The sequence below is a fragment of the Aptenodytes patagonicus genome, chromosome 2 (assembly GCF_965638725.1).
Source record: "Aptenodytes patagonicus chromosome 2, bAptPat1.pri.cur, whole genome shotgun sequence".
Lineage (NCBI taxonomy): Eukaryota > Metazoa > Chordata > Aves > Sphenisciformes > Spheniscidae > Aptenodytes > Aptenodytes patagonicus.
The window spans coordinates 105,877,802-105,894,930 of NC_134950.1; the positions used below are offsets into that span (position 1 = coordinate 105,877,802).

The following is a 17,129-nucleotide window of genomic DNA, read 5'->3' on the forward strand; positions in this document are numbered from 1 at the left end:
CCAGAGCTAAAGGACACGGCAAGTGACTCATCCAAACCCCTTATCTCTTACTCTGGGTCATGTCCTTCTTCACCACCTTCTGTGATCTCCAGTATTGCTGCTTTGGAGAATCAAATGAAAATGATTGATTCTGTCATGAACTGTCAGCAGCTGACCAGTTTAAAATCTATAGAAAATGGATCAGGGGAAAGTGACCATTTGAGCAATGACTCCTCATCAGCCGTTGGTGATCTCGAAAGCCAGAGTGCAGGCAGCCCTGCAATGTCAGAGTCTTCTTCCTCCATGCAAGCTTTGTCTCCTGTAAATAGCAATAGTGAAAGTTTCAGATCAAAGTCCCCAGGGCTCAGTAACCAGGAAGAGCCACAAGAAATACAATTAAAGACAGAAAAACCAGACAGTCCACCACCCGCAACTGAAAATGGAGGCGCATTAGATCTGACATCCACCAACCCGGGAAGACCGGTCATCAAAGAGGAGGCTCCTTTTAGTCTGCTGTTCCTGAACAGAGAACGTGGTAAGTTTAAAAGTACTGTTTGTAATATCTGTGGCAAGCCTTTTGCTTGTAAGAGTGCATTGGAAATTCACTACCGCAGCCATACTAAAGAACGTCCATTTGTTTGTACAGTCTGCAGTCGTGGGTGTTCCACTATGGGTAATTTAAAACAGCACTTACTGACGCACAAATTAAAAGAGCTGCCTTCTCAGTTATTTGAACCCAACTTTACTCTAGGTCCCAGCCAAAGTACTCCTAGCCTGGTCACCAGTACAGCGCCTACCATGATCAAAATGGAAGTGAATGGTCACAGCAAGCCGATCTCTTTGGGTGAGGTTCCCTCGCTTCCAGCTGGAATCCAGGTTCCTGCTGCACCACAGACAGTGATGAGTCCGGGGATCACCCCTATGCTGGCACCCCCCCCTCGCCGGACTCCCAAGCAGCACAACTGTCAGTCATGTGGGAAGACCTTCTCCTCAGCAAGTGCACTGCAGATACACGAGCGCACCCATACCGGTGAAAAACCGTTTGGTTGCACAATCTGTGGTAGAGCTTTTACCACAAAGGGGAATCTTAAGGTAAGAGGCCAAATAAAACTGTAAAGGCTCGGGGCGGGGGTTTAAGGCACCGTGCTTGAACTCAGCAGGTTTTAGTGCTAAGTGTTTGTCCCAAAGACAGGAGAGAAGGGAGCTTCAAGGAAATGCTTGCTGTACAGTGGTGGTTATTATGCTTCCACTATGTTGAAGAAAGGGACTGGAAAACAGCTGTGCAATGATGCGAACTTTAAAAATGCTTCCGGGTGTACGTGCATGCAGGTTGTAGTTCTCCTGGCAGACGTGATGGCACACACGGTCAGCTGATGGACGTGTTCTGGCAGTTCTTGTGGACCATGGGTGCAAAATAACCTCGCTATAAACCAGAAACGCGGAACTTGCCCAGCTTCTTGGGCACCTCTCAAGTTTCCACTTCCTATTCTGCTTTGCAGCCATTGCAGACTGGAAAGCTGTTTCCCACTGATTTACAGTGGGTTACTACAGGACTGACGCCTCTTATTCCCACAGTCTGGTTAACCATCAGGACACAGCCTGGGGAATACATTTTTAAATGTCCGTTTTTAAAATATTAAATTTAGCAAAATAATCGATACCTCTGACATGAGATAAAATATGATGAAAATAGACAAGATGTAAAAAGGGGAATGGCAGAAAAAACCTCCCATATCCTAGTACAAATAATGCCCTTGGTAATCTTCAGTATGTGAGGACTTCCAGCTTGCATGTGAAATTGTCTGACCTAAGAGGATATGTACTCTTTATTCTTGCGGCACTGCATTTGTTTTCACTGAGAAGAAACAAATGCACATTGAAAAATTACTACAGAGCTGGGTTTTCTTTGTATATGTTGACTGGGCCTTAGAACTGTGTCTTAACTGGAATTGATTTGTTTTCAATGCAAATTAAAAGGCATGTTTTTAAAAAGCAAGCGATACTGTAAGTAACAGCATTTCAGGCCAGTCACCTCACCAGAACGTGCTAACTTGGGGGTGCTTCTTGTCCCCGTTTGCTCCGCAGGTCCACATGGGAACTCACATGTGGAATAACGCCCCTGCACGCCGTGGCCGCCGCCTCTCCGTGGAAAACCCCATGGCTCTGCTCGGTGGCGACGCGCTCAAGTTCTCCGAGATGTTCCAGAAGGATTTGGCAGCTCGGGCCATGAACGTTGACCCCAATTTTTGGAACCAATACGCTGCAGCTATCACTAATGGACTTGCTATGAAGAACAATGAGATTTCTGTCATACAGAACGGAGGCATTCCCCAGCTCCCAGTAAGTCTAGGCGGAGGCGCCATCCCGCCTCTGAGTAACCTTACCGGTGGCATGGACAAAGCTCGCACGGGCAGCAGCCCTCCCATTGTCGGTCTGGACAAAGCAAGTTCTGAAACGGGAGCCAGTCGTCCATTCACCAGATTTATTGAGGATAATAAAGAGATTGGCATAAATTAAAAGCATTCATTCCGAATAACTGTTGGACCGCTACGCGACACAACACTTGTCCTGTTCCATGTACAGCTTTTGAAGCTAAGCATTAGTTTCCTGACCTAACTGCATAGGTTCCCTTTAAAGTTTTACCCATAGCAGAAATACATAACTTTGTGGCTGCTGAAAAGTTGTCTTGCAAGATCTGCATGGTACTTCTTTCAACAGTGAGCTTGACTGTTACTGAGAACTTTGAAACCTTTTAATTTAACAGAAAACAAACAAATCATGGGATAACTTCATTAGAAACAGAAAGAGGCTAGTCTACGTCCACTTTGCTTCTTACAAAACTTACTATCACCTGAGAAAGGGGGGCTTCATTACGGCATTCTGTCACACTTATTTGCTGGTTTTGTTCAAATTAGTTAGCAACTTGGACTATGTTTTTAGGAATCTTAATCTTAAATAAGTGATTTAGTACCCCAATGCTGTGTATTATTACAGTATCCTTGTCTGTAGTATTTATAATGTTAAGATTATGCGGGTAACAGACAATATACTAGCCCCAAACTTAAATGAAGCTTTTGTACTGCAAAATACATCTGGCTATGTGATTTTTCTTTTTTTTTTTTTTTTTAAAGCGAGTTTTGTTTTACTATAAATAAGTGGTTTATTTCAATGCAGGCAAAATTGTGAAGTTTTATTGGGAAAGATAGCATGCTTTTCATGTGCAAGTACCTGTCAGTAACAAACCTTTTTTTATTTAAATATTTGTAGCTGCTATGTGGACAGTTGTTCTATTAAATGAAAAAAAAAATGTAGTGTGGACTTTAGCTCAATGATTGGAAAACAAGTTACAGACAAACCTTAGCACCATAAATTATTCACAACATTATAAACAGTTGTGAGTAAATACTCCATGTTATCAAAGCTGTACAATAAAAAGGTAATGTTTGTATAATGTGGTTGCAAACTCTTAATTTATACTATTGCACTTTTAGTATTTTGTATTAGGGAGGTTTGTCTATAATTTGAAACTGAACAAAGATGTAAACTATTTTATAAATAGTACTTTGACTTAAGGAATGAGGAGGAGAACGCTGTTGCAGTTTCTTGTTTTGTTTTAAGGTCAAACAATGAGAGATCTCTATTAACTAAGCAGAAAAGCCGCAGAGAACTGTCAGATCCTTAGGAAATATGGGGCCTGCCATTTCTTAAATGGAAATGATTCATTTAACTTTTCTACAAAGCCCACTTAAAAGCGTGACCACCCCCGACAGAATTCTGATACATTTATCTTAGGAGTGTAATATTAATACAAGCCTAGGATAGAGGAAGGAGAACATTGTGTAGGTTTAATTTTACTGTAATCTGTTCTGTCTCTTTCACACATACCCATGAGAAAGATGTCGACTGCCTAATAACACGGGAACAAAATAGTAACTTTTGGGCAGCGTGAGCAGTAGTAACATACAAATATTCTGTATTTATTTCCAACTTGCTGATTATCTTCTCAGATTGCTCCAAAGCACAATGTACTCTGATTAATCGAATATAATTTTATGTTGATTGCATTGTTTAAATTACACCGAGTAAGTAAAGGGAATGGTTCCACTCATAAGCTAGGCTGGGGATGCTGAGGAGACTGGGGCTTAATCAAAACTTGAACAGTAAACGTTTTGTGTACTACCTCATTTTTGTGCATTACAAGCATGGTGGAGTTGACACTATGAACTTCTGTCCAGCAGAATTGCTTGAGGGACATTATGGGTAGCTGGGTAACAGCGCAAGGAGTTTTATGCCCCTGAAGAACGAATCAGACAGTGAGGTCTTCTCAGTTGAGACTGAAAAATAGGACAATCTTTCTTATACAACAAAAACCATTACTGTAAGAGGATGGACTATTTCTGCCATCATGTAATGGAGTGAAAAGAGGTTCAAAGACTTATTAGCTGTTTGTTTCTATTGGAAATGAACAATGAGCTCTACAGCTCCATTTTCTACAGTGATGCGATAGAGATATATAGATATATATATATCTATATATAAGCAAAATTATATATCTGTAGCACCTCTACAATATAACATCTTTTTTGCCACAGTGTGTGGGTGGTTAGGGGTGTTTCCAAGCATTGAAAAAAAGAAAACTGAGGTGGCTTAATGTTGCTGTATTTCAGCAATTGAATGTTTTTATTTATCTGTGTCATTTTTGGTGTGACTTTCTTTTTTTGTTAGTATTTGGTACCACGTAGTGTTATCTCTATTCCCTAAAGGATGTGTATAACTTAAAAAAAGAAAGAAAAAAAAGAGAAGAAAAAATGAAAAAGGAAAAAAAGAAAAAAAGATGTAAAGTGTTGTAAATAAGATGGTTGATGATGGTACAGTAAGACTGACCCCATTTTGTATTCAGGGTTAGGTCATTCCTCTCTGCATGGTGAAGAGAGACACTATTTTTATACTGCGATACCATGTAGGGCTAGGAGCCTCCCTGAACCAGCTGGGAATTGTTACCTAGATCCAATATTTTTTATTATTAAATCTTGTTGGCTTGACACATCTACTGATTGAAATGGATGTCTTAGTCTAGGTTACTATTTTTGTCATATGGAATTGAATAAAATGCAGGATGTAATATTATTTCTGAATTGCGTTCCTTGATTATTCTAATAACAGAGCAAGGTATGAGACTAAGGTCACTTGTGGTAGATTGGTGTCAATGACTTCTAATCGTCGCATCTGAAAATCGGAATACGGCCGACACCTTATATTCAAATGCTATTCTAATATATATTAACAGTGCAAAGGGGTAGAATTATTAAAGTCTCTTTTCCAACGAAAATAAATCCTAAGAGCATTTCTCGCAAGACAGTAGAACAAAAAAAAAACCATTTTGGAGGGGGGAAAACAGCCTTTGGAAGGACTACTGTTTCAAATTGTCTGCTTTCTGAACACTTACCATGTACTGTCTACTAAAAAAGCCTCCTTTTCATGTTGTTTAAACATCTGCCTAATATTCACGATACACTGCATGATAAAATTTGGGAACAAATTTATCAGGAGCAGTTCAAATTCTAAAATACAAAAAAAAAGAAAAAAATTGACAACTCGCATCCGTTCATTCCAAATGACATAACCTGTACGTTTAAACCCATGGCTTTGTTCCTTCTTTTTTTCCAAGACCCTAATTTATCAAAGCATGTTTAATTTTAACCAAATTATTTTTTCACGTTGATTTAAATGAAAGTATTTACATTCTTAAGGTTAGGCATGTAATTAAGTATCTCCTGCAAAAAAGCTGTATGTTTGAGTAACCTTCAAGCTGTTATAATCTGGTGATGAATGCCTGCTGCATTTAAAACAGAAAAAAGAGAAATAAAAGAGAAAAATCTGTATTAATCATCTTTCAGTGGCCTTGTTATGAAGCTACTCTGTTTTATAAGACCTAGCCAAAGACGGTACGAGATTCCTCTCGTGACTCAACAACAACAGGTTTGTTTTCTCTCAGCCTTGCTGAGAGAAAACATGATATGCAAAAAAGAATGAAAGCAAAGGAGTGCTGATAGTTATGGTTCTGTTCAAAACACAAGGGGAAAATTACCTGCCTTCCCTTCCTGCCCCCAAAAAAGGATGAAAGCAGAATGGTATCTATTTTTAAATATGGGTTATTTTTTTTATTATAGGAAGACATTAAATAGTAAAATGTGCTACACAGATAAAAATGGTCAAAGTCTGCTGAATTACAGATGTTTAAAAATAGAGCCATGTAGGAACTCTATATAATCAGAAAAATGTCCAGTTATGATTTTTTGAGGGGAGGGTTATTTTACAACATGAAAATTCCAGCAAGGCTTTCAAACTCTTCACTTACATTTTTTCCATGAGTTATTGGAAAGAGACCGTTTATGGCAAATGATTGACATAACTACTTTTTTGCCTGATTTTTTTTTTTCCTTTTGTATGTATTAGCCCTCAATACATTATCTGTTCCCTTACCTATTTTGTCCTTTCTATCCTGGCAAATACTTTGTTTTTCTAAAGCTGCATTTGTGCTCTGTTTGTGTGGCCTTTAACTTCTCTGCATGTACTCTGTCGTTTGGAAGATACTGTGTTTTGTTTTTTTCCTTTTTCTCTACTTCTGCAGAAGTCAAAAGAGCTGCCTGTTTTTTACATCTATGTGTAACACTAGCATAATGAATGATGAAGTCATCAGTGATGTGATCAGGTATGTGCGTAGCTCACAGGATTTGCTAACAAACATGCCGTTGGCACTCTTTCCTCCAGATGAAGGCATGAAGTTTGTTAGTGTTGCTGGTATAGGGCAGCCACAGATGGTCAGGAGGATGGAAGTCCTTATCCTAACTTCACTGCGCCTGCTTTTACACCGCTGGAAACTCCATGGGCTTCAGTGGAGGCACTCCAGGTTTATACTGGTGCAAGAGGGACTGCTTCCAGGTTCAGATGTCTTGTTTTACTTTACGTGTCATCAAAACAATGGCTAGCTATATAGTATATTAAAAGTATGTCTAGGCAAAAGCATTCTGGACTTTATTTTTAAAAAGAGGGAAAAGAGAATACATATATTTTAGTACATACCATAGGATTATCCCAGTTTTAAAGGAGGTCCTGAAAGCTGAATCTAAAAAAAAAGATGACTGTGCCCCTTAATATAGCATTTGATGTCATCATACGAATAATCAGTCCTTTTTCACATAAATGAGTAAAAGAACCTGTAACTTTTATGCATAATAGAAGAATGTGAGAATCTTGCTATGGCTCTGCTACACAAGGTAGGCACTAACAGGGAAGTGCCTTCCCTTTGCAGATAGTAAAGGTATCAACAGATTTATGAAAAAAAAAAATACGTTTGTGCATGTCGCAGCACCAATGTATAGTATTTTATTTTTTCAGAAGGAAGAATGTCTCAATTGACAAATGTGAAAGCCAACAGCTTCGGGCTGTGCCACTGACATGTTTTAGGGATGTGGGCAAGTCGCTAATTAGACTCTGATTCTGCCTGAGAATTACATACTTCTGGGGCCTCTGGGAATCAGGGAGTGAACTCCCCCTTGCAGAGTCAGCTAGCACCTTGTAGTATTGGGATGAGTTGCCCCATCAGTAAAGATGGGGTAATACTTTTGTACCTACCTCACAGGGGTGTTGTGAGGAATAGTTTTATGTTTGTACAGTGTTTCAAAGATGGAAAATGCTTGGTATTATCACTGATTTTAGAGAGTTTACAATACATGTACTATTATTTATTATTTGTACTCCAGTAGTACCTACAGGCTCCAGTCAGGACTGAGAGGCCTTATCCTAAATGTTGTACACTCACCTACTTGGGATCGATACAAAATTTTACTCAGTAACCTTTTCCAATGGAGGTATTTCATTATCAAGTATCTATTTGATTACTGTAGGGTTTAATTCAATTATTTAGGTGTTCAAATTGATTATCGGTTTTAGACCACGGCAGAGAATTATCTGGTATCACATTTTGTTTTGAGCTTGTATTGATTTTCAGAAGAAGTGCACCAATTTTCTATGGATAATCTAGAATCAAATCTTGCTATCAGTGGAATTCTACTGTACTTTTTGCTATTAAAGCTAAATGTTAAAATAAATGTGTGTGTATATATTATTATACACCAATATATAATATACATGTACCTATAAACATGTATGTTTTAAATTTCTTTAGTTGCTTAGAATTAATTTCAAACTGTGTGTTGCATATTTTGCTCAAGCGTTATCCATTTCAAATGCAACTAAAACATCGCTAAATGGTGTTGGCCCTCAGTAAAGACACAAAAACTGGAAATCATGACAACAAAAGACATATTGTCACTATGATTATATTTATGAAGGCTTGTGAGGAAAGTTTCTAAGTCTCAAATGTGTTAAAAACCTTCACTAAGTCATAAAAGTCTTTACTTAGATTATGTTGAAACAAACTATTATATCAGGATGAGTCACTCACTGTATATAAGTATGTTAAAATAAATAATTAAATAATTCCAAAGGTAATGCTTGCTATCATTTGGGTGTTGAACAGAAAGTAATTTGTTTCCCAGATTGGCAAACTATATTTAATATTTTTTTACAGGTAAGAATTATCTGATTTACAATACTATGTTAAGCAACCTCTTTAGCAACTGTTCATGCGCTAAATATATTAGCTCAATTAATTCTATTGATACTCTTGTCTTTTTTATTTGAATATAAGGAACGTTTTTGGTTTGGCTTTGTTTAAGATGTCCTCAGTGATGTTAATCTCACTGATTTCACTCAGGCATGTCATGGAGTAAAGGTATGAGTAACAGTGGGTGAATCTAGTCTAAAGAATCTCTCTTTCTTTTCCCTCTGGGTATTATTGACATCTCTCCACCGCCCCATTCTGGTTACCAGCCAGCATGTCTGTAGGTTGTTGACTGTCTTGTGTGTCAATTAGCACTCGTGGCTCAGCCAATTTTGTCAAACACTTGGCACTTGTTCTGCTACAACACACACTTCATATGGGACCTTCAGATATACTAACATAAGTAATGTATTTAAGATAGGCTGGTGGTGGAGGGTGTAAGTGAACACCTATGCTGGAATTCCTATGCCATTACCTGTTGTGTGCAGCAAATAAAATGTGCACATAAAAGGATGTGGTCATCAGGAGATGTGAGCACATTTCCATTTGGTTTCTACCACTTTGTACTCTGAATAATGTGCCTGATATAGGAGTTTTTGTTTTGGTTTTTGCTTTTTTAAGCATTCCTAGTAAGAACAGTTATAAACAGATACCTCAAACAGGGGAAAACACTTTTTCGGGTAAGAGTTTTGTAGGTAAAACATGATTGGGACTTGCCTTTTCTTCTGCCTGTTTTCTATTAAATTATTCTTCCCAACATAGCGTTCTAGATTACTTCACAGTTAGAATTTAGCCCTTCACCTAGGTTTTAGTCTGCCATCATCCCATTCCAAACAGGTTTGCTGAAACCAACGGGATTTACATTAAGACATTAGCTAATGCATCTAATGGGTAGCAGAATCAAGTTCCCTGGGCATTTTGGAAATTTGCTTAAAAGAAAATTAAGTTAAATCTTCAAACAGTTGCCTATGTATCTTGTGTCATTGAATGTGACATCTGTTCCAACATTTGGCAACAGTCTGGGCCAGACTCTGGTACTTTCACTTACACTGGGCAGCCCAATGCTCCACAATTTACCCTAAGTAAACTAATGACACGTGCCAATCAGTATTACTCATTGAGAGGAAATTTTTTTAATATGTTATCAAGCATCCTATTACAGTAGCTGCAATTCCAGCCTCACAGAAGGTAGATTAAATGAGGCTGGTAGTCTCTGCAGCCTACATCTTTCCTTTTCCCCAACCGCTACTATCTTCATGAAGCAGTTTGCCAGTGTTTCTTCTGCGATAATGTATCTTCCGTTTCTCTTCCGCAAAGTAGCACTGCTACGCTCATTTCTTTGGTTTCATTGTCTTCCTGTACATGGCCATGTTCTTCACGTGTTTCTTTTAAGGTAGTGTTAGATTTGCCCAATGCACACATCTGTCCTTGTATTATGTTGAGATTAATTTCTTTTTTACTTTTGGGGCCAGGTCATGTTGTCCTTACGCATATCTCCACCTAATTCCAATTAATTTCTCTCATTGGGAGTATGAGTAGAAGATATTGCAAAATATAGCAAAATGCAGCACCCTGAAACTCAGAAGAATTTCAAAATGTTTGTCCAGCTGGGGTTACTGCACACTCACATATTGATGCATTCAAGTTTATTAGCCTCAACTTTGTGCCTGTTATACGTATAACTAGTTCCACTCTTAGTTCCTTTATATCTGGAGGTTCTTTCAGGCTGATCTTGGTTTTCCATACTTTTTTAAAATAGCAGCATATTAGTTTTCCCAAAAACCTGCATCAAAATTACATTTACTTAGTGGTTAATGTTTTCTATGCAAGAAGCAAATTGTAATAAACAAGCACCAAACTTTGCTATTATTTCAGTGGAACTACTCACATCAAATGCTGAGACGGAAATAAAGCTCAAATGAGTACAATAAGTAGCTTTTTCTTTCTGCCTTTATATCTCCAGTGCTAAATGGGAGAAAAATAAAAGGATCATATACCACATGAAAAGCAACCAATATAGGTATCATGACAATAGCAGTGTTAAGCACAAACACGGGCACAGTACCAGAATAAAAGACAACAGAAAATACAAGAATTTGAGATACTAGCACCAGATTTTAAAAATATACATAATAACGAAACAGAACCATACTCCTACACAACTAACACAACAGATTTCCCTAATAATCATGAGCTTTATTTTTTTCACAAGGATTCACTTCTCTGAAGTCAACAAGAGTGTCTGGGGGAAGCCGGGCAGTGTGCCTCTGGGTGCAGCTTCTCATTAGACTTTCTCATCAGCTCAGGAAATGCTTATTCTGATTTGACAAGTTCAGTTGTGAAGCTGGGGAGACTCCTGAAACCAGGAGGATCATCTAGTCAATGTTAGTGTGCGTGAATATCCCAAGAAGATTTCCAGCTTACCCCTACTCCATGGTCTTAGAAAAAAATGGAATATTTTAGTATTTCTAAAGCTTATCATAGGGCTCCAAAACAGGGATGAAAATGACCCTTAGCACATCCTGATAATTGTGGCTATAAAAGGCCTCATTCTAATTTCTTTTACCCAGCACAGATATTATTCTAATTTCTACAGAATCACTCCTGATTTACACTGGTAAGAGCAAAATCAAATAGCCATAGTGACTGTAACATCCCTTTTTCATGAGGATGTCAAGTAAGACACTTGCCTTTTTTCTTAAACAGTAAATTTTTCAGTGCACTTTTTCTATTACATGTCACAGTACATACTGGAACAAATATGCTATAATCAAGGTATATCTATACTACTGTATGTAACAGACCTGGGCGCATTCTGGAGACCACCTGGCCCAGCAGGAGTTGCATCCATACCATTTCAAACCCTTTCACTCCCTTGAAAAAGGACAGTTACATCCAAAGTGAATATTAGGATTGGCCCTTGGCCCCCAAATCCTGCCTGGGCGCTGCGTGGGAACGTGTCCCTCAGCCCATGCCAAAACTGCCCGGGAAGGTGTTGCTGGCTGCTGGGGCAACCCCTGGCCTCCTGCCCTGGCCCTGGTCAGTTCGAGGAGACTGGCAAAGCCTGCGAGGGCAAACATTTCTATCCTGAGGAGGGAAATGTGCTTTTAGGTGGAGTTATTTTCCATCATGCCTTTGCATAGCTGTACTTTTAAAGTCACTGGAATTAATTCTTTATCAGACCACTCCTTTCAGCGTCTTTCTCTCTTGCTGTTAGGAATTTGACTCCTCTTATGTGGTTTCATAGCTCACGTCTCCTGCTCCTGGGAAGCTGGGCTTCTTCCACCATATGTGAAAAGATAATTGCTCCTTGTAGGTTTTCTGAGGGGTTTCTCTAGATTCAGTGAAGCTGGCAGAACATCTTTTAGGACCTCTTTATTCATTATTTTATCTAGCTATGTTATCTAGTGCATTCTTGTTCCAGCATGAGAATATACACATGGATGTTCAGGAATAATATTTCCTGAATAGTTGTGTAGACAGAGTAGTCCCTTAAGTAATGAGTGCAATTAGGCTAAGATACACTGTGTAGCAATTCAATAACAAAAGTCCTGGGAGGTAGGGGGAGAAGAGGCTTGCCAATTGCTTACACACAGTATGCTGGATGACAACTAAAGACTTCGTGCTGTGGCATATTTGGCACATGCTGGCCTACAGTTATGCCTAGCAACTCCCAAGGTTTGAGCAGTTCCTTACTAAGGTTTTAATAAAGAAAAAAAAAAAAAAGCATGGTGTGCAAATTAGTAAGACAACAGGCTCCATTTGAAATCTCTTTGGGGATGTTCAATCTTACAGAATACCAGCATCTAAGAAAATCAATTTATCTTCCATTTTTGCCTAAAAGAATGTCAATAGACAGTTTAATTTACCAATTCACTACCCTGAACACAGGCTCTTGGATTCAGACCTGTAACTTAAAAAAAACACTCTCAAAGCCTGAAATGCATACAATTTTGCAGATTTGACTTGGGAATTACAGTAGATTCTTCTAGTCTGCATTTCTCATTCCCATTGTTAAAACATTTAAATATTTCTTCTAAGAAGGTCGACTAGCTGCATTTTAAATGGGCTAAACATTCTACCATGTTCTTAAAATTATATACCTCCACTATATATTGTTTTAAGAGGATAATACATTGCAAAAATGCTTAGAAATCATCTTTGGCTCTGCCTGTAGTCCAGTGAGACTACTCTTCTCAGTTTCCACTTCAAGTACAATCTCCTCTTGATGAACCTATCTTGTAAAATGTAGAGACATTGCTCATTTTTTAGAGAAAAACCCTTCAAGATTTAAAGCCTACTTCAAATCATTATAATGACTATTCAAATGAAAACAAAACCCAGAACCTAGCAACACTACACTAAAATAATATGGAATTGAAAGATTGTTATGCCAATACCTCAGAGTCATCTGCTCTTCAAGCTTCTGTTTTTGTGATAGCAATGGGATTCTGCCTGCTGGAGCATTAAGCATTCTTCTGCAGTTTCTGAGGAGGTGGCTGCCAGTCAAACCTCCTGACTGCTGCTGGGGTTAAGTCTTCAGAGGCTTGAGATATTGATACGGATTTCTTAGTATTGATTTTTATGGAGAATGTTAAAATGTAAAGTTTCACTCAAATGCTTCAAATGAATTGCCTTGTTTTAGTTGTCTTGAGTCACAGAGTCAAAGGAAAACTTCAGCTAATTAAATGAGCCAAAAACAGATTTCAGCTGCTGAAATCGTGCCACAGCTAGGGAATCTGTGCTGAGATACCATTCATGGTCTACAAAGGTTAGAACTTGCCCACTGGGTTGGGATCCTTGAACCATACCATACCTGATTGCCGAACAAAGCGCCCAGTAAAACAGCAAGACCTTAACGGTGTCAGAAAACAGAAAAAAAGCCCCTGTTGCTCCACTGCAAGACAGAGATACGACTGTTCTCCTGAGCATTTCAAATTGGTGTGCTATTGTTTTCATGATTAGAGCATTACAATAGAGCTGAAGCTCTGCCAGTGATTTCGATATGGATTTTTTGTGTTTTGTTTTTAACTCATCTACATGCCAGTTCATTAACTTGAGGTAAGCTTTTCTCAGCTTATATTTGACTTTTGCTATCATTATTCTAATAACTGGCTTCTTTCCATGTCATTTTGTACCCTGGCAAATTGTACTTTGCTGTTCACAGTATGTATTACTGAATAACTAGCTGTAGCGTAAGTGAAAGCATTCAGAGAAATAACAAACACCCATCACATTGCTGGTTTTATTTGTTTAGACGTCAGATACTGTACTCCTTTATATTCTTATCTTTGGCTGAACAGGGTAGGTTTTTCTCCATTTTTTCTTTCAGTGTACAACTTTAAGTAGGGCACAGCCGCTAAAATGACCTTGTATTTGATAGCTGATCCTCTGTTCTGAAACCAAACTCCCACTAGCTTGTGCCCAAGTCTGAAGTTCCTATTTCTCCTGGAGTATGTAGTACTATGTAGTATGGAGTATGTGGATGTATCCACATTATATATTCCTCCAAGAGTTATTCTGTGGTTAATATGTAGGAACTGGGAGGGTATTCTTTTCTCCCAGAATGATTCTGAGATTTTAGTCACTTACTAAAACCTTGCTATCAAAATGATCAGAAAAGGTTGTTTAAAGTTATAGCAAAAGCTGGAGGCAATAACTGGCATAAAGTGATGTAGGCAGCCTTACCACAGCACAGAATTAAGTAAGCAGAAGACAAGAAAGATGCACAGAAGGAGACAGAAGACAAGAAGGAAGGAAGGAAGGAAATGGAAGGGTGGTATAAAGGAGTGATGTAGAGCTATCTGGGCTGTTACACATTTAGGAAAAAGTGTCTTTTTATACAATGTCTACAAAGAATATGAGACAGCAGAAGTAATACATAGTGCATATACATTGCGTGCAGACTGCCTGCTTTTTCATTGTTTTTAACTGCTTGATTTGCTTATAAGCCTTACGACAAACCTTACTTACAATTTATTACTTTTCTTCAGTATTTCACACCCTGAAAATCACTCATTTGTAATTATCAGCCCTGTTTTTGCCTCAGTGTCAAACTTTAAAGCTATAATTGCTCCACTGACTGCTATAAATGTTGGCCTACTGCAAGTTACAGTAGTACAATAACAAATTACATGGGCTCATTCTGAACATATAAAGTGCATCTCAGCTAAACAAAGCACTTATCCAGGACTATCAGCAGCACTTCAGGACCCACTGCCTGTGTTCTGGTCTCACAAAATCGGCCTTTCAGCCCTACTACAAGGCTCAACTGTTGCTGTAACCACAGCAAACTGTGTATTTGATGGGTTTGTTGTAATTTGGCTTTATTTTCTTTGAAGAAGCCGGGTGGACTTGCCAGGGGAAATTCTTGAAGCGTTACTGAACAGATTCAGGGAGAGACTGAGGATGGGCAGACCAGTGGAGTCCAGCAGAGTCATTGCAGATCTGCTCAGCTTGTGTCTTCGAGAGACTAAAAGGCTGAAGGAAGGACGGGGAAGCAGACAGCCACACCTCAGAGGAGATGGAAAAAATGTCAGAGGGATGTGGGGAAACTCGGCAGAGTTTTCTGCTTCTCAGTTAGTGAACTGGCTGGAATGAAGAACCCACCTACAAGGCTGCTGTAGGCAGAGAGAATTGGATGGAACACAGTTTATTTTGTTTTCTGTAGCTCCTTTAAGGATATTTTTCTATTTAAAAACTTGTTGTGAGCTTTTATTCAAATAAAACTTAGCTTTCCTGAGCTTAAAATCTGAGGTGGGGAAGAGGGCGGGGAGGAGGCAGGTCTGCCAGAAAGCTGTAGTTGAAACAGAGCCCTGTGACCTTCTGCGTGTGCACAACGCTGCAGCTTTCTTAGGCCGCTGTCGGCTCTAGTAGATGCTCTCTCTCCTCATTCATTCAGCCAGGGTACAAATCCAGCCAGAACGTAAGGCCTGTTTCTGCACTGTTTTGAGCTTCTGCAACTCCCAGTGTCTGCATCAGGTAGGGTAAGAAGGAAAGGAGGAAGGCTAACATCTGTCCTAGAGAAAATAGTAGTAGTGGAGATCTGAGGTAGCAAGAGGTGGAAATGGTAAGGAATATAATTCCCCATTAGTTGACATGGCCTATGCTCGGGCAGGAGGTGAAGGCATTTCTTCTAATACGCAGCTCATTGCAGTTAACTGCCTCCAGGCTGATTTCTGACTTCCTGACAGTATTTGAAACTAATCAGGAAATGCCGTTGATGGAGAGCATGGCTTTCCACTCCCGTAGACCTTCTTCCCGTGCAGAATGGGCTATAACCGAGCCTGTAGTTGCATTTGCTTTTAGATGGTGCCAGATAGAATTATAATAGTGGTTGTTACTGACAAAGCAACAAACTGTTTGATTCTTGTGGAGCTTTCCTCAGCAAGCACAGTGGCTGAGTCATTGTGCTAAAGCCATCACGTACACACCTGAGAAGGGGGAGCAGGATGTGGGGAGAGGCTCACACCTGCCACCTCTGAGTCTCCCTGGGTCTGGATTAGTTTGCTTTGGAGGCATGATTCATGTTGCTGCTATTCCCTTCTGGGGAAGCATGGATGGAGTAGCTGGGAAATTAAAAAGGTTGAAATTGGATGAAATGAAAGTATTCTAGTCTGCGCAGATAGAATGGATTTACTTACGGGCACTGGCCAACCCTGTTCTCGCACACGTGCAAGCATATTTTATAGCTGTACTCAAATCAGAATGATACACTTTAAAACTATATTTAAAGAAAGCAAATAATTGTTTAACCCCATTTCTGAAACACCTGTATTTTCTACAATGACGACTTGTGTTTTCCTATGCCACCAACATCTGAATTCAGCTGTCTGGGTTTTGCTTTCTTCTGTATCACTTGCTTATGCCAATTTTAGGATTGATCTGACTATCATCTAAGCTATTGAGCTCCTGAATACATGCACATTTTCTACTCTCCTCCCCCACTCTTTTTTTCCCCTTTAGTTACTACCACTGTTTGTGAACCATTATAACTCCACTTCTGCTGGTTTAATTAAATTTACCTATGGAAAACAAAGACATGAGATCTGGCAGTCAGGGAGACAAGGTGGTCTGTTACTGAATAAAGTGATGCTTGAGAGGTGCTATTCTTTATGCCTCATCATGATCATCAGATAAGGAAGAATCATATGACACATTGCAAGAATGCTTTGAAGAAAGTGAAATTCTAATCCTCTCCCAACATAATCATAATGATGTAAATGTATCCCTTTATATGATGTAAAATTGATTTTTCTTTCCTGTTAACAGCTGTACAATTTCTGTTCTGCACACATTTTTCTTCAAAATCGCCTAGTTCCCTCTGAATACATTGTTGTTCTTTTCCTCCTCCTTTCTTTAAACCCATTCATTTTTTATTTATTTTATTTGCCATCCTGACCCTTGGTAAGGTTAAAATGATTATTCAGCAGTTGTGCTCTGTTGAATTACCCATCTTTTGTTCCATGGTCTATTTTGTTGTTAATGTACTCCATAGACGCCTTTGACTCAATTATCGCTGATA

The 17,129-nt window shown here is 39.0% G+C and overlaps 1 protein-coding gene across 2 annotated transcripts in view; it reads left to right on the plus strand.

The window, feature by feature from the left end:
• SALL3 (spalt like transcription factor 3) overlaps positions 1 to 8,081 on the plus strand; it is a 25,531-nt gene extending 17,450 nt beyond the window's left edge. The window contains exons 2-4 of one of the 2 annotated variants that reach the window (XM_076330649.1): positions 1 to 514; positions 731 to 1,071; positions 2,065 to 8,081. The exon at positions 1 to 514 is cut by the window's left edge and continues 2,423 nt beyond it. In XM_076330649.1, coding sequence (XP_076186764.1) covers positions 1 to 514; positions 731 to 1,071; positions 2,065 to 2,496 — 1,287 coding nt within the window. In that variant the 3' untranslated portion in view covers positions 2,497 to 8,081. The remainder of the gene's footprint in view (positions 515 to 730; positions 1,072 to 2,064) is intronic. The other variant, XM_076330650.1, reaches the window with a different exon arrangement.
• The last annotated feature ends 9,048 nt before the right edge of the window (positions 8,082 to 17,129 follow it).